The 23,706-nt window shown below is 38.9% G+C and overlaps 1 protein-coding gene and 1 long non-coding RNA gene across 5 annotated transcripts in view; one reads left to right on the forward strand and one right to left on the reverse strand.

Annotated features, from left to right (window-relative positions):
- The window catches only part of LOC311599507 (ATP-dependent translocase ABCB1), a 158,517-nt gene that overhangs the window by 99,308 nt on the left and 35,503 nt on the right, over positions 1-23,706 (forward strand). For all 4 annotated transcript variants that reach the window (XM_084785425.1, XM_084785428.1, XM_084785426.1 and 1 more), the window contains 5 exons: positions 5,542-5,596; positions 7,514-7,705; positions 8,691-8,862; positions 15,908-16,032; positions 20,725-20,896. In XM_084785425.1, the coding sequence (XP_084641551.1) occupies positions 5,542-5,596; positions 7,514-7,705; positions 8,691-8,862; positions 15,908-16,032; positions 20,725-20,896 (716 nt within the window). The remainder of the gene's footprint in view (positions 1-5,541; positions 5,597-7,513; positions 7,706-8,690; positions 8,863-15,907; positions 16,033-20,724; positions 20,897-23,706) is intronic.
- Positions 7,506-9,963, reverse strand: LOC311599514. The gene is made up of 3 exons (XR_014779920.1): positions 9,816-9,963; positions 9,075-9,115; positions 7,506-7,593 (listed from the first exon to the last, which is right to left on the reverse strand). It is a non-coding gene; the product is annotated as an uncharacterized lncRNA (long non-coding RNA).

Raw genomic sequence — 23,706 nt, forward strand, 5'->3', positions numbered from 1 at the left:
ATCACCCAGACATGAATTGTTTCTGACCCTTTAAGGACACAAGTGGTCTCTTCTGACAGAAGTCCTCCTCCTTACTAAGCCAATTCAGATGTAAGGATCGGCAGTGCTAAGGTCTGAGCACTTATGTCTTCCAAAACTAATGAGGACATTCTAATCCTTAGTGAACAGGTCTTGCGAGGCAATGGCTTTGGAGCATGATTAGGTCTTGATGGTAGGACCAGTGCCATTATGAAAGTGGCAGAGTCAGAGCAGCCGGCAGGGCAGCCAACAGGCACAAGTGTTTAGAGGGGAAAGCAGCACGGGTGGAAGATTATGGCTGTTGGATCATTGTATCACTGGCAATAAGCCTGCTGGGCTGAGGGCACACTACCATCTAGAAAGATGCTTGGGAGGTAGATGATCTCAACAAATGGTCCAGTTCCTCTTGCTTGTGGTTGATGGAGCTCTCTGTTCAAGAATACTTGGAAATCTGGAATCATAATGTTTTAGAGCTAGAAGGGGCCTGTGCATCATATATGTCTATGGTTTACTATGCCTTTTCAATCAGAATACCCTATAGGTAAGTGACAACCGCCATGAAAACTCACCAGGAAAAGTGTCTCAAAGAGAGCCCAAATCAAAAGGAATAGAAAGGAGTCCAGAGCTGGTGTCTCTTGCTGACAGCCTGTTCTTCTACTACTCCTTTCAATGCTAAGCTCCAGCCTTGAGAGTCCAGCCTTAACCCCAGGTGTAGTTCAAGTCCAAGGTGTTTTTTTATACACAGGTCTATCTTCCTAACTCCTTGACATGCTCCTACTCCTGCCTGGTTTTGTCCAGTTCTCCACATATTGTCACATGAGTTTTTTAAAATGGAAATTAGTTCACTTCTGTCTTTTTAAGGCATGAAGAAAATATTTTTGAGTCATAAAAAGTGAAGCTTTGTCCCAGGAATTTAAATGATATTTGGCTTTGGTCATTTTCCATCCCAGCCTTTAAGGGAATAGGGTCTAGACACACAAAAGGCAACAAGAAACCTACATGTGTCCTGTTTGTTTGTTTTTTATGGCAGCAGGTCTCTGCTGCAACAGTGATTGAATAGTTCCATAGCTCCTACAATGAGAAGAAAGATATGGAGTTAAAAAAAATCTAGAAGATCATGGTGAAAGTTTCAAAAAGATACTTCTACTGCATAGTGTAGAGTGTGGAAAGATTTCAAATTGATAAATATAGTTATATGTCACAGATTTTTAACCTTTTTTGTAGTGTGAACTATCACTGAAGATTTTAAATGAAATATAAGGATTATATTGTTATTTCCAAAGTTGAGTTGTGATGACAACATGAACGTCATGATCTGGGTGGAAGAAGTTAGGAAGGTTTTGTTACAATCGAGGATAGTGCAGTCTGACTACATGCTCAAGAACTACGTAAGATGAAGACAGTAAAAAAAATCCCAACAGATATGCGAGGGGCCCACCAAGTCCCACCCCAGCTGAAGAACAGTACGTAACTCATAGCTTCTGGGTAGGGAGAGTCAGGCTTCGCTGGGACTGTGAGCCTCTAGAGGCTACTTATGTTACAGTAGATGGTCCTACAGGAGGCACAAAGTGTGCTCAGTGGCTTTTTAAAAAGAGCACATGAAGTTAGAAGAAGAGTGCTAGGAGGAATAAGGAAGAAATTAGAGAGGAGAAAATGGGACAGGGTTGATGAAAACACATTTTCTCCTTATATGAAATTATCAAACAGGTTATCCCCATATATGAATTTATCAAACAGTAAAACATAAAAAAAAAATCTGTTGGGGATCCAGAGCATTAACAGGAGATGAGACAGGTTTCGACGTCTCCAGATACAGACTTTGAAGTGACAGAAGCTGTAGAAATGGCTCTGCTCACCCTGGCATGGTTTGTGGAACTCTGGGAGACACTAGGATATAGGAAAGAGGGAAGAGTGTAGAGAACCAGTGAAGGAGAGATGAGGTCGGAGAGTGAGAGTAAGGAGGACGGGTTGCAGCAGCCAGAAGACAACACGGTAGTCAAGGCCCTGATACTCAAAGTTTGGCTTTGGCCTCCAATTACGCCAATAGCTGAGAGAACTATTATAACCTAGAGAATTGCTGGCTTTTCTCCCCCCCCCCCTGCCCCCTTCACACCCCCCACACAAATGACACTGTCCAAGTGTGCTTCATTGTTGCTGTTGTTTTGGCCAGAAGTCCTTGATACTAACTATATGGCGTAATTGCAGATGTGAGCAAGAGCCAATTTTGACCCTGAGTTTTTTTTTTTTTTTTTTTTTTTTTTTTGGTTTTTCGAGACAGGGTTTCTCTGTGTAGCCTTGGCCATCCTGGACTCACTTTGTAGACCAGGCTGGCCTCGAACTCACAGCGATCCGCCTGCCTCTGCCTCCCGAGTGCTGGGATTAAAGGCGTGCGCCACCACCGCCCGGCACGACCCTGAGTTTTTATTCTTTTCAAACTGTCTAAAAAATAACTCAAGATTCAGAAGTCACAATAGCTGAAGAGCATTTGTATAAATTCTTTTGATAAAATTAAAAATAATAGCACAGACTTAACACCTCTAAAATTGTCCTAAAGTCTGAAACTTTTTGAACATCAGGCCTCGGTTTGGATGTAAGACTTTCAGATTAGTGGTGGTGTTAGGAACACAGATAGAATTGTTTCAGACTGAGAAATTCTGAAGCCAGAAATACTTCTAGTCCTAAGCGTTTTATATAAGGAGTATTCAGATGTGGTATATTCAACCTGTAATCATACTAAGGAAAAACATATTTTGTTAGACTTAGGGACATTTGTCTCGAATTAACAATGATAGACCTTTGTGATTAAAAAAAAAAAAACTAGAAACATTTCCTGGCCTACTAAAGAAGATATAAAATTCACAATAAGTATTTTTTCCCAAGATTGACTTTTGTGAAAAATCTTCACCGAGTGATTTAATATCTTGTTTTATCTTTGAAAAATTAGAACAGGAATTTTCTTTTACTTTTATTGAATGTCTATGATTTACACATCATGTACCAAAATCCTTCTCCTCCCTGCAGTAAAATAAAACAAACAAAAATTTGTCACAGAAGCTGTAGTGTATCATGCAGTATAGCCTTTTGTCCACATATGTTTACTTTCAAATGTTCATTGCTACGAGTCATGGATCTGGTTTGAGGCCTACACTATTGTTACCGGATCCTCACTGGGACTGCTGTTGGATATCCCATTGTTGCTGTGTGTCAAGGTGATTCTTTGAATCTGCAGGGCCAACCCCTTCATATGTTCCAGTAGATCATACATGGGGTAGATGTTGGTGTGAGATCCACTCAGAGTCCTGGATTAGGGCCTGCTCCCTTGTCCTCAGGGCAGGGCCCGCTCTCCCGCTCCCATGTCATCATAGCAAGGCTGGCTCACCTCCTCGTGTGTCCTCAGGGCAGGGCCCACTCTCCTGCTCCCATGTCATCATCAGGAAAAAATTTTTAACTTAAAGCTTTAGTCTTTAAGATGGACTGTTCTTCTTCATGGGAGAAGTAGCCCTAACTTTGCTTGCCTTTGCTGTCTCATCTCTGAGCTGCTCCCTTATTCTGTCAGACCCCTTCAGTTTTCCCTAAGTGTCTAGGCTTGGCCTGATATTTTCTTTCTGTGTGACATCTTGCTTTTACAGCTAAGAAGTGATGGCTTTTTTCTCTCCCAAATTTACCTGTGGTTTCTAGCATACGATTCCTTAGTGTATACACACACACACACACACACATACATACATACATACATACATACATGTGTGTGCGCATATGTGTGAGTTTGTGTGTGTGTGTGTGTGTGTGTGTGTGTGTGTGTGTGTGTGTGAGAGAGAGAGAGAGAGAGAGAGAGAGAGAGAGAGAGAGAGAGAGAGAGAGAGTATGAACTCCATCCAGAACTAGGAAGGCACATTCAAGACACTTAGTAGACATCTTCACTTAAATGGCACAGCTGCTACAAAATAAAATTTTCAACATTAAGGTAGTAACCTTCCTTAAATTTTCCAGACCCCCTCTTTCAGGTTTCCTACTTGAAACTAGCATTTTTCAGGTGTTTGGGCTCACGGTCTTGGTCAGTTTTGTTTTTACTCTTTATTCATATTCCCGCTGTTGGAAGGTCCTATAGCTTCTTCCTTTTTGAGCCTTGTACTCACTCCCCCACCCTCCTCATCCAGTTCAGACCTTCTTTCCCTATATTCTTGTAAGTGCTGAAACCTCTTAGATTTCATTCTTAAAAGTTCACATTGCTGAATGCTAAATCCTCTGGTCACACGTCTGATTATATCCACTTTACTTCACAGCTATTGAATGTATCCAGTCTGTTTTTATACCCCATAGTAGCCTGGTTCAGACTATGTTTCCAACTTCTATCCCCTTCCTCCATCCACACCACACACTCTCATACCCCATCCAAATTGGGATGCTCCTTCCTCAGATATGCGACAGACTTTCAGTACATTCTGCTTAGTTTGCCAACAGTGGTTTTTATTTATTTTTCCACACCTGTCAAATCAGATTCATCCTCAGAACTATTTGAAATGCTGTAACTTTTTTGCAGTGGCTGTGAGGTTTAAAATGTTCCTCTAAAGTCTTAATTGTGTTAATTCCTCTATAAAATATTCACCATAAATATCTACATATTATACCACTGTATATCCATCATTGCTTGAAACGGAAAAGTCTTGCAGACAACAAAAATCTCAATTGACATTGAGATTCAGTTTTAAAAGAAATTAAGTATATGTATATATTTATACATGTTTCTACATGTATACTTGAAAGACCTAAAAATAGAACATGTGAAAATATAGAGCAGTGGTAATTTGTGTTTATAGGGGTAGTAAAGTTATGAAAGAGTTTAAGCCATACCTAGTTCAAAGTCAGTATTTCTTAATATTAGATGGTGCTTGTCAATGTTTTAACCTAATTTCTTACACTTGTTAATTGCATTTGTAAAAGTCTAAAATTTATTAGACACACATATTATATGTAATAGCTTCTCAATAAAAATAATAGTGTCAAAATGTGGGCTGGAGTGTAGCTGAGTTGGTAGAGTGCTTGCCCAGCATGCATCAGGGCCTGTGCTTGTGTGTTCGGTTCAATCTGCAGCACCACATAGACACTGAGTGTGGTGGTGTATTCCTGCAGTCCCAGTTCACAGAGGCAGAAGGGTCAAAGGTAGAAGTGAGTTTGAGGCCAACCTAGGTTACATGAGATCCGTTCTCAAATGGACAGAGTACCACACAAATGTAGAGAACTGCATTATCAGATTTTTATTGTGCACCTGAGAGTTAAGTATAGTAATAATTATCACCGTGTGTTTCTTCTGGCAAATACACATCACTAAATTTTGCTTGTATGTTGTACACAATCAACAGGGTGGTATTTGAATAGATGTCAAAATGCTTCAACACAAATTAACCTGAGTCAGTTAGAGCTCTTTTTTTTTTTCATAATAAGTTTCGTTTTTTTTCTGTATGCTTAATTTTAACGTAAGCTGAAGCAACATGAAAGGTTTATATTTGTTTTCTGTTTTTCTAGATTTCTACAATAACAGTTCAGAGATCTTTGCCAAACTGGAGGATGAAATGACCACGTAATTACACATTACCCTTATTTTTATTATGTTTTCTGCATTTATATAGTTATACATTATAATAACAAAATTATAATATTTGAGACTATCATTACTAGTTTTTAAGGAGGATACATTATAGATTTTTAAAGCAAAATGTTTATACCATAAAAATTACTAAGTTAAGGTTGATCCTCAATTAAGCTTAAGTACACAATTGAAAAGATAAAAAGCCATATACATGGAAATAGGAGAAGTTTAATGTAGCCATTTAGATATATTTGAATTTACAATAATTATTTTCAATAGTTTCCTAGTCATTAGCCTGCTTACTGGCTGTTTCCAGTCTTCATATAATGCTAAGATAAGCTAACAGAAATTCTTTTATTTCCACATCTAATTCTAAACGGTAAAATACAATATCCCAGAAGAAATATAATTACTCTGGCCTTAACTCACATGGGAAGACTTTTTATTTTGTTAATGATTTATGCTTATTGACAATTAGTCTGTGCGATAGCAGTGTAATAGCTGTCCAAAGGTATGTGTTGGTGAGTTAGGTGATAATGAATCTGTATTTTACTATGATTTCTCTAATAGTTTTGAAGAAAGTAGAGGCACAATTACATTTTGAAAGATGAAAATAAAATGATTATAAATATTACTATGAGGAGGCATATTTTTAATACAGGGAAAAACTCTGTTATCTTAAATGGCTAAAATGTATTACATTAAAGTTCACTAGTATATCACCATGTACAAGGTTAACTTATTAAATGGAACTTGCTTTGAACTCTTTCTCACATTATCACTTGGACAATAGTTAATTATAGAGTTATATGTTAACTAAAATTTATTCCAATTACATCTTCTTTAACGAGTACACCTTATAGGATGCAGCTTGAGGGATGATTGACTTACTTAGCAGTATTCTTATAGGTTGTTCTTGGAATTGTGGACATGACATAAGAGGCTAGCTTATGTGTTTTATGGCATGAGAATTTTTATTCAAAGAACATTTTAGGATATACCAAATGGTAGTGCATCTTCACTTGAAAAAAGTGTGGTTCAGTGGCATAGCATTTTCCTAGCATGGATGAAACGCTAGGTTCCATTCCATGTACCAGAAAAACCAATAACAACAAGAAACAGGGTTTCTATTTAACCTAAATATGGACTGCTTAGTGAAGCCATAGCACTTTTAGCTGTAGAGACACAGCAAGGATACACTTGTTCAACTTTTCTAAAAGATGTGGTTAAGTGTTTAAACTGGGAGGAAAATTATTTGATTTATTGAGCACTTTAAGTTAGTTCTCAGTAGCCATTTGGGGAAATAAACATGGAGGCACTATAAAATTTCAGTTGTTATTCATCTTCCAAGCTCTGCAAAACTAATAGTTGAAAAGAGCAAGGGACCACCTCCACCTCTGGGTTATACTTTCTAGCAAGTTCCATCATGCCTTTCCCTCTCCCAAGGTACAGCGACCACTACAAAGGCTTCATCAGATGATGCTGATGTAACAAAAGTAGGCGAGAATACACTACAACCTCAAGTGAGGAGCCAGTACACTAACAGTCATTCGAAATTGTTGGTACTCGCTGAGTAATTATAGTGCACCAGGCACTGGCCCGAGTACATTTCAGATGTTTGTATTACTACTCTTATCTCCATAATACATAACTGGAGATGCTTAGGTTATTAAACATCTTGCCTGACTTTACAGGGTAGTTAGGGGAAGAACTGGTATTTGCCCCAAAGCCATTCTTCTGTATTGCCGCAGACATAGGGGGATGCTGATCATTATACCCCTGCTCCTTAGAACCGCTTCTTGTTTGTTAAGAATTGGGGGGATACCCAGGAAACTAAAGAAATAAGACTGCGTTGTGTTTAGGGAGGACTGATTAGAAAACAGCATGCACAGCGCTCTTGTTTTCCAGGTACGCCTACTATTACACGGGGATCGGTGCCGGTGTGCTTGTAGTCGCCTTCATTCAGGTCTCATTTTGGTGCCTGGCAGCTGGAAGACAAATACACAAAATTAGGCAGAAGTTTTTTCATGCTATAATGAACCAGGAGATAGGCTGGTTTGACGTGCACGATGTTGGGGAGCTCAACACCCGGCTCACAGAGTGAGTACCTACTTTTACGCTGGGGTCTGGTTTGGTCTTGTTCTTAGTGCTGTAAAGTAGATACACCAGCTCTGTTAGGAGTGTCAGTGCATCACTGAGCAGAGTAAAGCCCTTGTGCGCAGCACCTGTGCCTTACACAGCTTCTTGTCTGTAGTACCCTGACGGGGTATGGGGGGGGTGGGCTTGGGGGGCGGGTCCTGCTTGCCTGACACTGAATGAGGGATTAGACTGGCCCAGTCAAGAAACACTGAAAGTCAACACAGCAGGGGAGCAGCAGTGTGGCCTGTCCAGCCCCACTGAGCATGGTCCTGCCAGGGCCCTTGGACAGCAGTGGAAAGAAGGAAGGAGCTTCTGTCTGTCACCCCCTGCTTCACAGAGGACAAGATAATTTCAGATTGTGTTCATACAGGACAGCACTATATACACGCAGCAGAATCTCTGAGCAGTTTGAAATTTCACAGTGAATAGTCTTAAACATGCCATGTTTGCATTCTTTTTTTAAAAATTTTATAGTTATTATTATTTTTTAATTTTATTAATTTATTCATATTATATCTAAATGGTTATCCCATCCCTTGTATCCTCCCATTCCTCCCTCCCTCCCATTTTCCTCTTACTCCCCTCCCCTATGACTGTGACTGAGGGGGACTTCCTCTACCGTATATGCTCATGCGGAACTCTGGTGCCCCATATTTGACCACATCTCCTGGATGGGGAGACCCGGTGGCACTCAGAGGAAGGCTAGCAGGCTACCATGTTTATATTCTAAGGCCACGTGGGCCACAGAAAACTGTTAATGACAAATCTCTGACAGGAAGCAGACAGCCTTCCCCCATCACCATTCCTCAAAAGGACCAGGCATATACAGAGATCCTAGGCACAAATTAGTTCACTCCCTCTTAACAGAACAAAACTAGGCTCAGGAGAAATATCCTGTATTTGCGATTCTGACATTATGTGTAACACGATTTCTTTCTTCTTTTAGTGATGTCTCCAAAATTAACGAAGGAATTGGTGACAAAATTGGAATGTTCTTTCAGGCAATGGCAACATTTTTTGGTGGTTTTATAATAGGATTTACTCGTGGCTGGAAGCTGACCCTTGTGATTTTGGCCATCAGCCCTGTTCTTGGACTGTCAGCTGGTATTTGGGCAAAGGTAGGTAAAGCCTGTGAGTCCAGATTTTAAACAATTTTCCATGATCCACAGAGGAGTCTTGTAGCCACAATAACCCTGACTATGAATTTCATACATGATTTCACACTTCTTGTTCAAATCTCAGCAGGATGAGCTGAGCTAGCCCGATAGTACTTCATGCTGTCCTTGGCCATGTGACTATTTGTAAAGAAGGAAGGAAATCTTAAGCTCACCTTTCACCTTCATGGGAAAAGATACGCTGAATCCATAAGATCTGTAAATAGCAGTCTTAGTTACTTTCTATTGTTGTGATGAGACACAGTGACAAAAAGATATAGGAAGGAGTTGGGGCTTGTATACGGGTTCAGAGGGTTAGTCTGCTACTATCACGGCAGAGCCCATAGCTGCAGGCTAGCAAGCAGGCCCAGCACTGGGGCAGTAGCTGAGAGCTCCAGCTTTATCTATAAACGCAAGGCAGAGCAGTGAGACAAGAGCTAACTGGGAATGGCATAGGCTGTTTAAACCTTAAAACCTACCCCCAGTGATACACCTCCTCCAACAAGGCCACCCTCCTAATCATTCCCAAAACAGTTTCACCAACCAGGTACCAAGTATTCAAATATATGAGCTCACGAGGGCCATTCCCAGTCAAACCACCACAACCACTAAATCTGACACTGCCAATTTCTTATAGAAAGTAGAAATTCAACTTCAGTGGTCGCCAAATGCCTCATTCAATTTTCAGTCATGATGTTTTGTATGCATATAGATTTTGTTTGTTCTATAAATTGATTTTTAATATTTTTCAGAGTTGCAAATGGTTCTACACACACACACACACACACACACACACACACACACACACACACACACACACGTTATAGAAGTACTATCTAGCTACAGACAGATGTAAATCTGTACCCTCCAGTCATGTTATTCTGTATCATAGAGACACAGAAGCCCCATCCACATACCTCTAACAATTTTGTAGTTCATTTTTCATGTCTGGGTCAGCATGCAATTCATTTTATAAAATCATTTGATACAAGTGTAGCTATGTGATGGAGAGATTGGCCCAGCATACAGATTTTTGTGAGATTACATTTAGCTAAAGATTAAAAAAAAAAAAACCAAAGTCCAACCAACTTGAAGCCTAACACAGAAGTCATGATGTAATGGTGAGAAGCGTTTGGAACATTTCCCTGCCTGGTGGATGTTGTTTTGTTGTTGTAAACAGTAACTCTTTTATTAAGCATCTGTTACGTTCACCAGATATATCTGAAGTATAACCATTAGCTCACTTCACAGGCATAGTAACTGAAGGCCTGAACACTGTTAATTTGTTACTCAGAGAAAAATGATGGAAATGGTGGTTTTGGTGGTTATTAGCTACCTGAAAGCTGGCAAAGTTCCTTTTTCTTAATTGATTTTTCTGTTTAGTAAAACATTGAACAAATTAGGTGAAAAATTTTCACAACAGAACTTAATAAAAAACTAAAGTATATTTATATCTACTCTAACTATGTTGGGAAAACAGGCCAGAGCTTAATTTTTTATTAACTAATCTTGCAGTGCTTCTGATACTATTTATTTAATAAAGAGAGCCCTTGGCTGTCTGATGAGACTTTTATTTTAATCTCTGCTCTTTGATAATCTTTGGATATGATTTTATGTATCTTTCTCTTTTTAATTTTTATTTTTAATTTGTTCACTTTATATCCGATTTTAGCCCCCTCCCTCATTGCCTCCCGATCCCACCCTCCGTCTCTCATCCTCTCCCTCCGCCCCCTAGCCCTCAAAAAGGGGGAGCCCTGCTCCCTTAACATCTGACCTCAGTCTATCAAGTCTCATCTGGACTGCCTGTATTTTCTTCCTCTGTGACCTGAATGGCTGTCCTGCCAAGGGGAAGTGATCAATGTGTGGGGGCCAGAGTCCATGTCTGAAGTAATCCCTACTTCTCACATTATGGGACCCACAAGGAGACTGTGCTGCCTATCTACTACATCTGAGCAGAGGGTCTAGGTCCTCACCATGCACTGTCCTTAGTTGGAGCATCAGTCTCTGCAGCAGCCCCCTCCTATACCTGGATTTGTTGGCTCCATTAGTCTCCTTGTGGAGCTCCTGTCCCTTCCAGGTCCACCTATTCCCAAACTTTTCCATAAGACTCCCTGTGCTCCACCCCAGAGTTTGGATGTGTGTTTCAGCATCTACTTGGATCCTCTGTTGGGTGGAGTCTTTCAGAGGAACTCTATGGTGGGCTCCCTTCCTGTCTCTTCTCTTCAACTTCTTCTAGTGTCTATTCTGTTTGCCCTTCTGAATGAGAGTTAAGCATTCACCCTAGGGCCATCCTTGTTATTTAGTTTCTTTAGGTCTGTGTATTATAGTGTGGTTATCCTGTATTATTTGGCTAATAAGCACTTATAAGTGAGTATATAACATGCCTGTCTTTCTGAGTCTGGGTTGCCTCACTCAGGATAATCTTTTCTAGTTCCATCCATTTGCCTGCAAATTTCAAGATTTCCTTGTTTTTAATAGCTGAGTAGTATTCTATCATGTAAATGTACCACAGTTTCTTTATCCATTCTTCGGTTGAGGGACACTTAGGTTGTTTTCAGATTCTGCCTATTATGAATAAAGCTGCTATGAACATAGTTGAGCAAATTCCCTTGTTGTATGGTGGAGCATCTTTCGGGTATATGCCGAGGAGTGTTATAGCTGGGTCTTGAGATAGAACTATTTCCAATTTTCTGAGAAGGCACCTGATTGATTTCCAAAGTGGTTGAACAAGTTTGTACTCCCCAGTAATGGAGGAGTGTTCCTCTTCCCCTACATCCTCACCAGCATGTGTTATCACTTGAGTTTTTGATCTTAGTCATTCTGATAGTTGTAAGATGGAATCTCAGTGTCATTTTGATTTGCATTTCCCTGATGACTAACGAGGTTGAAAATTTATTTAAGTGTTTCTTGGCTATTCAATATTCCTCTGTTGAATTCTCTGTTTAGTTCTTTACCCCAGTTTTTAATTTGATTATTTGGGTTTGGTGGTGTTTAATTTCTTGAGTTTTTTGTATATTTGGATATTAGCCTTCGGTCAGATGTAGGGTTGGTGAAGATCTTTTCCCAGTCTGTAGGCGGTTGTTTTGTTCTGTTGACAGTGTCCTTTGCCTTACAGAAACTTTTCAATTTCATGAGGTCCCATTTATTAATTGTTGATCTGAGAGCCTGAGCTATTGGTGTTCTGTTCAGGAAGTTGTCTCCTGTGCCAATGAGTTCAAGGTTCTTTCCTATTTTTTTTTCTAACAGATTTAGTGTGTCTGCTTTTATGTTGAGATCTTTAATCCACTTGGACTTTAGTTTAGTGCAGGGTGATAAATAAAGGTCTACTTGCATTTTTATACATGTAGACATCCAGTTAGACCAGCATTATTTGCTGAAGATGCTATCTCTTTTTCATTGTATGGTTTTGACTTCTTTGTAAAAAAATCAAGTGTCCATACGTGTGTGGGTTTATTTCTGGGTCTTTGATTTAGTTCCATTGATCTACCTGTGTGTTTCTGTGCCAGTACCATGGTGTTTTTATTATTGTTGCTCTATAGTAGAGCATGAGATCTGGGATGGAGATACCTCCAGAAGATCTTTTATTATATAGGTTTGTCTTAACTATTTGGGAACTTTTTGTTTGCCAAATGAAGTTGAGAATTGTTCTTTCAAGGTCTGTAAAGAATTGTGTTGGCATTTTATAGGAATTGCATTGAATCTATATATTGCTTTTGGTAGGATGGCCATTTTTTACTATGTTAATCCTACCAATCCAAGAACATGGGAGATCTTTCCATCTTCTGATATCTTCTTCAATGTCTTTTATGTATAATTCTTAATCTTGGGTTTGGATTATATTAAAAATGATGCATAGCTGGGCATGTTGGTGCACACCTTTAATACCAGCCCTCAGGGAGGCATAGGCAAGTGGATCTCTGTGAGTTCAAGGCCAGCCTGGTCTACAAAGTGAGTCCAGAACAGACAGGGCACACTGTCTCCAAGAACCAAAACAATGACAACAGCAAGAAAACCCAAACCAAAAATGTTGTGCATCCTGGTTCCCTAATATAGACAAATGTCTAGTATGTAAAAGAAAGCCCCCTGTCATGTCCAGAACTGGGCACACGTACCACCCCCCACATACTTAATTGGTCCACACAGAAAGGTAAATAAGATATTGGAATTAGCAGTCTACAATTTTTAAATAACTACCATAAAATGTTTCATTATTAATAAAATCCTTTGAGACAATACCAAAAACTTACCAGCTAAAAATTGGTAATTATTAAAAAGAAAAAAATGACAACAAAGAACTGAGAGATAGAATAGTAAAAGAAGTCATGCTATATGGTTTCTTTCAGCTGATGCAAATGGAAATTATAGAGTAGAATATAGAATATTCAGAATCAGTGAATCTGAAAGACAGAAAATGAGGGGAGCCTCAGGGTCATGTGAGACAGTAATAAAGATTCGTATCATCATTGTGAGTCTCAGAAGAGGCAGAGAGCAGAGCTTTAGGATGACTTGAATACCCAGTGGCTGACAAGCATAATAATCAGATGCTAGACCCAAGCAGGATACAATCAAAGAAATCCATGACAGGGTACATAAGGCTAAACACATATGGAAGTTCCTTTTGTTTGTTTTTGTTTTGTTTGTTTGGTGTGTGTGTGTGTGTGTGTGTGTGTGTGTGTTAAACCAGAAAAGGGGGGAAAATCCCTGTCTTGGGGTATTTGACTAATAGCAAGCTAAACCCAGCAGTAAAAAAAGAATTACAAATTATGACCCAGTGAGATTTAGTTTAGCTTGAAGACCCATGTCATCTACTATACACTAAGGAAAATAAATGACGATGTCATCTAACAGAACAAACACTTGACAGTATCTTGAACTCACTGATCTCAACTCTCAGATGTTAAGAATAGAAGAATGTCACTTTAATTCTGTAGAGGCCATTCAGATAACTATAAATACTGGAATGGTGAAAGAGCATCTTCCCCAATTAATATGGAAATAAATATTGTCCAGTTGATTTTGTTTTCGGATGCTCACATAACATATGCTGATTATGGGTTCCCCTCCCTCGGCTCCTCCCAGTTCCTCCCCACCTCCCCGCCCTTCCAGATCCTTTCTGACTGTCATTAGGAAACAAGCAGGCTGCTAAGGGATATAATACGGTAAAATTGAACCCATTGGAATTGGACAAAACAGACAAACGGAAGGAAAAGAATGCAGAGAAGGCACAAGAAACAGAGATCCACTAGTCCACACACTCAGGAATCCTATAAAAACACGAAACTGGAAGCCATTGTACAGACTCATGCCGGCCCTGTGTGTGCGGCTTCAGGCTCCGTGGGTTCACACGAGCTTTTCTCAGTTAATTGAAAGGGCCTTGTTCTCCTGGTGCCCTCTATTCGCTCTAGCTCTTACACTCTTTCTGCCTCCCTTTCCATGGAGTTCCCTGGGAAATTTCTTTTTCTTTAACAGACATGACCTCTTGTGAGGAAACAACTTAATATAGATTTTTTTTCATATTTATGTCCGCATATAATTATGGAAGGTCATAGGTGGACAAAAGATTTGTCGAATTCAGAAATATTTTGGATAGATTAATAAATTAAAACAGCACATTTTAACGCCTCGGTAAATAATATTAGTAGTCCCTGTTGTTGGCGGCCTCCTTTGTGAGCACCACAGGGAAGAAAGAGAAGTGGAGAAGTTTTGCTGGAGCGTTGTCATGTGAGCCCCCTGCAGTCTGCAATCCTGCTCACTCAGCGATGGTGCTGAGCCGCCTAACCCAGACCCAGAACACTGACAGATTCATTAGTGCCGGGCAGCCCTAAGAGGATGGCTTTGAGAAGTCTTCAAGGTCTGGATAGCCAGTGGGATTTGTTTCAGGCGTCAATGAAGACAGATAAGCACTTTCAAAATAAAAAAGACTTTGATTCTTCTACTGCAAGAAGGAATCAATTCTTCTGACTTACATAATAAGAACAAATGTCCATAAGTACATAATGAAAGGAGGTTATGCTGTTAAATCAGGACTCTGTGAAGTGGCTGTGCAGAGTGCTTAGATGGTTGACCACTTTGTCGTTCCTGGTCCAAATGGTAACCTTAGTCCTTTTCCCATGCCAGTTGATCCAGCTGCCATAACAGTTCACACATTTCAGAGATTCTCTCCAGTAGTTGTTAATACAGGCTTTAATGCCACATGGATTCAGACTTGAATCCTGGGTATTTCACTTACTACCTAATTACTTAACCTGTCAGATTTCCTGGGGGATGGTGGTGGTGGTGGTACCTATTTCCCTTTAAAATTGAGAAATAAAAATAGGATCTTATGTGTCTGAGGAACTAGGAATGCTTCTTAATAAATGCTCAAGAATCAAACAGACAGACCAAAGAGCATTGTTGAAAAACAAAAACAAACAAAACAAAACAACAACAACAACATCCCTGCTAGATGAATGTGCTGCTTCTGTAGGCATCACCAGTAGAAGAAGCCGTGGCTTAGTCATCTGCATTCTTCTAGCCTCCCCCCTTAACACTTCTGAACCAGGGTTATCACTAAGAGTTGCTTGGAAAACCACATGTTCTGACTGTAAAGCCCATTTTCTATAATGGCTTATGATTTGATTGTGGAATATGTTTTCTTTACTGAAAATTAACATCTCCCAAAGCTCCAATTGCTGTTTTGATAAAGGTCAATGAAATTTTACACAATGAAATTTTATGGTTTGCCTAATTTGTTATGCAGCTTGGTTGTCAAAAAATTTTTTTTAAGAAAAAGAACTTGAGATGTCTTACATAGTGGATATATATATATATATATATATATATATATATATATATATATGCACATATATGTGCATTAGCTGTATATATCATATATATATTAATAGACTATCATGGTCAAAGACAAATTGAAAGATTTTAATTCTTCACATGTATGTATTAATATTCAACCAGCATTTATGTATTTACAAGTGTTAATTTTTTAGTAATCTGAAGTTGCATTTTTAAACAGATATTATCCTCGTTTACTGATAAAGAGCTCCAGGCATATGCAAAGGCTGGAGCTGTCGCTGAGGAAGTCTTGGCCGCCATCAGAACGGTGATCGCATTTGGAGGACAAAAGAAGGAACTCGACAGGTTTGAAATTTTCAAATAGAAACACTAATCCTGTCATTCCCACATGCCACTTAAGGTGACAATGTTAATGGTGATACTTTTCTCATTTCATAAATAAGTCACTACATACATAGTACAGCATTAGTTACATTCTGGAAAACCTGCCATTGGACTTGTATTCTTCTTACATCTGAAAGATTTTTTTCTATTTTATTTTAAAATATGATTGGCAAGTACAACAGGAAGTCCTCTTTAATGATGAGATGGCTTTCCACCAAATGTAGCCCATATACTCGTGAAGTATAAATTTATATGAGAGGGGAGAAAGCACATAGACAACAATAAAGGAGCAAAAAATTTAGTATATCAGTTGGAGGTTGTATGGTTTGGAGACAAAATGTTATAAGAGAGTCAAAGGGGTACACAATGGAGCAACATTAAATTATACTTTTAAAATGCTCCAAAAAGATCAAATAAGTGTTCTAAGGTAGGAAATTTTTAATTATAGTGGTCAAAGAATCTCTCTTGAAGAAGGTTTCATCTAGGCTAAGACCTGAGGTGAGAAACGTCTTCAAAAGTAGAGTATAGAATGGGTTGGGAGAAGAATCTACCAAAGTCCCTGAGGTGGCAAAAGCTTTGATGTATTTTGTATATTGCAAGGCATGTGAGCCTAGAGCTCACGTCAGTGAGAGAGATTTGGGGTGCAGTCAGGATGTGGGCGCTGTAGAGAAGAGAGGGGACTTTATTACAAGGGTATGGCTGAGTTCCGAAGGTGTGAAATGGGGGAGTGGCCATCCACGGGGTTTATAGAGCTGCTTCTCTATCTGGACCTGGTAAGATGAGGGGATGAGAATATTCATGAGAAGGGTGAGCGCACAGAAGCCAGCAGGAGGGCTGACGTCGTGAGTCATGTCAGGGGATTATGTTAGTCTGATCCAGGTGTAGAGACAAGAGAGCGTGGGAGCTTAGTAGATTTTGGGAGTTGGAACTTAATTTAAAAGATATTTTTTCAATTTATTCTCTCTCTCTCTCTCTCTCTCTCTCTCTCTCTCTCTCTCTCTCTCTCTCCCTCTCCCTCTCCCTCTCCCTCTCCCATGTGTGTGTGTGTATGTGTGTGCGCGCGCGCGCACATGCGCATGTGTGTGTGCGTTGGATTCTTTTGGTGTGTGCATGGATATACATATGGGTGCACACCGTAGTCACAGAACAACTTGCAGGAGTTGGTTCTCCTTCCACAATGGGGTTGCCTGGATCAAACTCAAGTCATCAAGTTTGGTAGCAACAGAGCCATCCTGCTTGCCCCAGATTATTATTAGAACAAATATAATATTTTGGTTTTCTTTCTAGTTCTCATGTGCTTTCAAAATCAGTCTTTGTCTGACTTTCTCTTCAAAATAGCTGGTGCATGAGGAATTTAGCACTCTTGAAATAGAAATTTAACCATAACTATGGATATATTTAACCAATAGGATATCATTGTTCTCAGTTTACAAAGCTTTTTTTTTTTTGCTGAGTATGGTGGCATGCGCCTATCATTGTAGCATTAGGGGGAGTTGAGGCAGGAAGATCCTGAGTTCCAGGACAGCCTAAGCTGGTGTAGTAAGATCCTATCAAAGAATACTTCCATACCCAAAATCTATATGCGTGTTTTTCTCACTTGCGTCTTGTAAATGTTTTCCTGTCCTGATTTCTAATTGCTCAACCAAAATTAATTGTGGTACAATTATATAAATAGCTACCTGCACAATTAACAAGTCTCTTCATAATAAGTAAGAATATTTTCTAAGCTCTGTTTTGTTAATTATGCACTCCTATTTTTTAATTATCATCTCCCTACTATAGCCTCTAATGAATGCATGATTTAATGTCTGGCTTGATATGAATGACAAAAACTAGTTTTTAAGAAGACTTATGTAAATGTAGTATTGTTTATGTTTCTTTCCTCTTCTACCCCCTTATTTTCATTTATCTGTATCTATCTGGTATTGGCATCTATCTAGTATGTATCTGCTATCTAAATGGATTTTTTTTCCTTGTTGATTTTTCCTTTGCAAATGTTTCCTCTGGCTGCATAGGACACCATACTATCAGTGAAATGGTTTCAGCATTAGCCTCGGTAAGCAAGAACTGGAATAAAGGAGATGATACAGCATGAATAATAAGTCTTTAAGTTCTGTAATGTTGTCATGTAAAATATATGCCAACTGAATTATTAAATTTATTTTAGGTCAGCTTCTAACTTGAGACACACACATTTAACTAAAATATGTTTCTTAAAAATAATTTTTTGCTCAAAGATTATAACTGGTAACTTGAGGCTATCCATATTTCACCACTATAAAATTCTCTCTGGATTTAGTCTTTAGTAGATGTGATTCTTATGTAAATACTGTGCTGTGTTCTTACAATCTCGGTGAAGTAACTAGACAAAAAAAAAAAAAGTAGTCACCAGGGCAAGCAATAATTCATACTCTGGACAGGATTTAAACTTTTGATGTGCCTGCTAATTAAATGAAAATTTCAAAGAAAACTGATAGTGTATAGTATTCATATAATTGTGTATTTAATGGTTCAAAGACCCCCAAATATGATTTCCATGTGGAAATATATTCTCCTACTTTAAAAATTGTAAGATACTTTCTGCAAGACAATGAAGACTCTTGTGGTTCTTCTGGGAGTTCAAATAAAGACTGTAAAGGTTTGGGTGTGGTGGCACACACCCTATAATCCCAGCATTTGGGAGGTAAAGGCAGGATAATAGTGAGTTCCAGGCTAGCTTCACAGTGAGACCTTTTCTCAAGAACCTAAGTCAACAAAAAGATATAAAAACAGAGTACTATAAAAGAATAACCATCCTATTTCCCTGGTATTTTCTTTCGTATCTGCATTTGCAGAGTTCTCTCCTTTTCTTTTAACTCTGGTCCCCATGAGCTTTATTTCTTGAGCAGAATGGTTTGCTATATAGCACTCAGATGAAAATAAAGCTTTGTACATTCTCCTTTAACTTTATTTGTCCACTTCCTGGGGGCCAAAAGTACTTGAATTGTAGATTGAGAATAAACGCTAAGTTGTTTGACCTAGAGGGAAGAGTCTCTATTAATGGAAACCACACTGTATGGGGTTGCTGTTTGCTTTCTTGGTTTTGCTTCCTTTTCTTTGTATTGCTCTTAAGACTGTGGTTCTCAATCTGTGGGTCATGACCCCTTTGGAGGAGGAGTCAAAGGACTTTTTCACAGGAATTGCATATCAGGTATTTACGATTCTTAACAGTAGCAAAAATACAGTTGTGAAGTAGGAATGAAATAATTCTACTGTCGTGGGTCACCGCAACATGAACAACTGTATTAATGGGTCACAGCATCAGGAAGGTTAAGAACCACTGCTCTAAGAGGTCTTAAGGTATTCTCCAAAACTAGTGCCATGAGTAAGTTACAAGGCTGTTGATAGGCTGACTTTTTTCTCTGTCTTTGCTGCCATAAGGCTTTGTATATTATATTCTACCAGCCTACACCCTATTACTCAACAGCAGGCACCCATAGCATAACAAATGTTAGAAGGGATGCATGGGCCAAATGGACAAAGTAGAAAAGATCATAATAGACTACTCTATATCCTTAAGCCAAGTATTTTTAATAGGTCAGTGCTTTTAAAACGACTATGGAGGAAAGATAATTTCCATAGCTAATTTAAATGTAAAAATATTGCACAGCATTTCAAAGCTTTAAATACACTCTTACATGTGTTATCCTGTAATTGGTCATTCCAATAATCCTAGAAGCAAAGTAGGAAGCAAACTTTTTGAAAGCTTCCCTCAATGGTAGAGCTCTAATGACCTTGTGTTCAGGGTTTTCTAACATTGAATCTCTTTCATTAATTAATTTAATTAATTTTAAAAGAACATAGATTATAACCCAGATAGTGGTGGCACATGTCTTTCATCCCAGCACTTGGGAGGCAGAGGCAGACGGATCTTTGTGAGTTTGAGGCCAGACTGGTCTGCAAGAGTGAGATCTAGGGCAGCCGAGAATACACAGGGAACCCTGTCTCCAAATCCAAAACCAAAACCAAAACCAAATATATTTTAAGGCAAAAATAATTGTTTTTCATATCTTCTTTTTACGTATGAAATAATACATAGTCTAGAAGTTAGCTAATATTGCCTCACTAATTTCACTGGTGCTAAAGCTTACATAAAAATAACTTTTAGAAGACTCACACAAGTAAAATACTCTCTTCTCTCCCTCAATATCATTTTGTACAAAAAGAGGATTCGATAGGAATGACATAGCACAGTGACAATACATGGAGGAAATATATGGGTGCATTCTTTAAAAGTTTTTAAAATTCATTATAATTTATTCAGATTACATCCCAAATGTTATCCCCTCCCTTATATCTTCCTATTTTCACCTTCCTCCCTCTTCTGTCCTTTCCCCCTCCCCTAGACCTCTGACAGAAGGGGACCTCTTCCCCCAAAATATGACCATAGCCTATCAGTCTCATACCGATAGCCTGTTTCCCCTTCCTCTGTGTGCCACTGGGCCTCCCAACCAAGGGGAAGTGATCAAATCTGGGGCACCAGAGTTCATGTCAGAGGCAGTCCCTGCTCTCCCCACAACCGTGGAGAATAATCTAGTCAATAACAATCATGCTACACTAACCCACTCTCATAAGGTTTATAAGTCTACATACTTATTTTCTTCTTTCTCCCAGGTACAATAACAATTTAGAAGATGCTAAAAGGCTTGGAATAAAGAAAGCGATCACAGCTAACATCTCCATAGGTGCAGCCTTTCTGCTCATCTATGCCTCCTATGCTCTGGCATTCTGGTATGGGACTTCCTTGGTCATCTCAAAAGAATACACTATTGGACAAGTGCTCACTGTAAGTCGGACATGAATAAAAAAGGAAATTGGTGCTGGAGAGATGGCTCAGAGGTTAAGAGGCTGCTCTTCCAAAAGTCCTGAGTTTAATTCCCAGCAACCACATGGTGGTTCACAACTGTCTATAATGAGATCTGGTGCCCTCTTCTAGGATGCAGGTGTACATGCAGGCAAAACACTGTATAATAAATAATCAAATAAATAAACAAAAACAACAACAGAGAGGGAAATGGATCATTAAAAGTTCTAATGGAATTTAATGATGTTGAAAAATATATACTTTGGAGCTGAGTGTGGTAGTGCATGCCTTTAATCCCAGCACTTGGGAGGCAGAGGCAGGCGGATCGCTGTGAGTTCGAGGCCAGCCTGGTCTACAAAGTGAGTGTAGGACAGCCAAGGCTACACAGAGAAACCTTGTCTCAAAAACCAAAAAAAAAAAAAAAAAAAAAAAAAAAAAAGAAAAGAAAAATATATACTTTGAATATGTATTAATTATTAGAGGGGTTCGGGATTTAGCTCATTGGTAGAGCGCTTGCTCAGCTCTGAAAAAAAAAGTACTAGAGACATGTATTATTAGCTTAGAGAGTTGAAAGGAAATTAAATGCATCAATTTTTGTTTTTTTAAGTAGATCTTTTGTACAATTTCTACTGTAACCTAAATATTAATATTACCATCATTTTCATCAGGAGTTCCAGGTCCCATATATGTCATTGTAGGGTTTGTCTTACAACCACTGTTGTAGCCTAAATGCTAACATTACCCACTTCTGCAGATGAATTTTCATTTGATGGGATTATTTCTTTGTATTTTTCACTTTTATTTTCTAGTTTACGATTTGCAACACAAGTAGAAGAATGTACAGTTGAATTTAAATCACTCAAATTTTATTGAATTCTAAATCCCATCAAGGCGACAGTATTAACCATCTCAATTCTTTCCCTTGTCAACTTGATCACACAAACATCACTTTTCAACCATATCATTTCCTCTCTTGTCTTTATATGCTCATGGCCATCCCATAATACAAAAGACATTCAGTCCAAAAGCTTCAGTAGTCTTTTTTAGTTCCAACAGTGTCTGTCCAAAACTATAAATACAGTAGTTTCTTCTGAGACTCAGGTAGTCTTTCAAGTGAGCCCGTATAACATCAGATTAAATTATGTATTCTAAATATAGTGGCACAGAATAAACACTCGTATTCCAAAAAGGAGGAATGGAAACAGCACAAGGAAAGATTACCTGACTGAGACCAAACAGAGAAGATACTAAACCCTTCATTGCTATGTAAGGCATCTGGGACTCCAGATGGAATCATCTTGATGCCAAAAGGCTTGGGTAGTCCAATCCCTCCAGCTTTGTTCTCTATGGTACTCATAGAGTCTTGAGCTAGCTCTATCTAACAGTCCTGGCATTTTCACTATTCTGGAGTCTCCATTGCAAATTAGGCTTCACCTTCAAGCTTCACAAATGCTCTTCCAAGGACTCCTTAATAGGAACCCAAACTTGCTACACACTGCTTTGTCTCAGTGACTTTCTGAAACCTCATCATAAGCCTCTACAACCCCCTCAACCACTATTGCATCTCTCATGCCTGTAAAGCCATGTAGATGATGCTACCAAGTTCTGTTGCCAGGTATAGTCAGTGTCCTTGGATCACTGACCTTTCATGCCTTAAGAGAAACACTTCCCTAGGTTAGTTTTGGGCAGGGAACTGTTTAGCATTTTCTGCTCAAACTTTCTCCTTTCAAATGGGTTAGAGCCTTCAGTGGGTAGGGTATTCTAGGTGATTATAGATACTGCCAAACTGACAGTCAGTGTTGACTACCATAAATACTTCCCACATTTTAGAATTTATGTAAAACAAAAACTTTACCCTTGACATTTTGTTTTAAGACATTGAAATTATTTGCAGCCAAGCTAAATATGCATCTTGTTAGAAGATTCATTTTGTTTCTTTTTCTTAGGCTAACCACAGGAAACAGTTAGCAACAGACCATAATTCTTTCAGTTCCTTAAAATAGTTCCCTTTCTCAGGATTCAGATTTGTAACACAAATTTCATAATTACTCCTTGTTTTTTTGTTTTCTTTTGTTTGTTTGTTTTTTGTCGTTGTTACTATTGTTTGAACTGTGGTATATCTAGTATATGTGAGGATGTTTAGGTAGGGGAGGATTTTTACAAAGATAGCTTTTGTTTTGTTTTTTTGATGGTGAACCTAGATAAGCCCAAGTTGTAACGCGATACAAACTGCTTGATTTTGATATAGAGAAGCTGATTTTATTTTACTTTTACTGAAGATTGCCTAGTATATGTTTGTACCACTGAGCTATAGTCCTAGCTCTAGGAATAAGCAGTTTAGATTTAGTATTCGTGGAGCCTAAAGCTGCTTCATAATCTGGAAGCATTCAGAGTGGAGACGGAAGGAATTGATATCAGATCCAATGGGTTCAAGTTCCAACAGCACCATATACTAGCAGAAAGGTTTGCGCGTTCATCAGTACTCTTCAAGTCTTCTGCTAAATGTGTGACAGGAATCGTGGGTCCAGACTGTTAGGGTGGTAGAGACTGATGATTAACGGAGTGCAGACTCACCCAGAAAAGCCCCTTCCATGCAAATCATTAGGCACCATAACTCCTGAGTGATGAGAACCAAATGGATGGTGATATTAGTCCTCATCAGCTGCCAACATAAGTAGACAAAGTCAAAGTTACTGACGAGCATTTTGATCAAAACAATCCAAAGCTTGGGGAATGGTGCTAGGAAGAGAGATTTAACCCCATAAAGAATCATCTCTTGGGGACTGGAGAGA

The sequence above is a fragment of the Acomys minous genome (assembly GCF_964271855.1).
Source record: "Acomys minous genome assembly, chromosome: 6".
NCBI lineage: Eukaryota > Metazoa > Chordata > Mammalia > Rodentia > Muridae > Acomys > Acomys minous.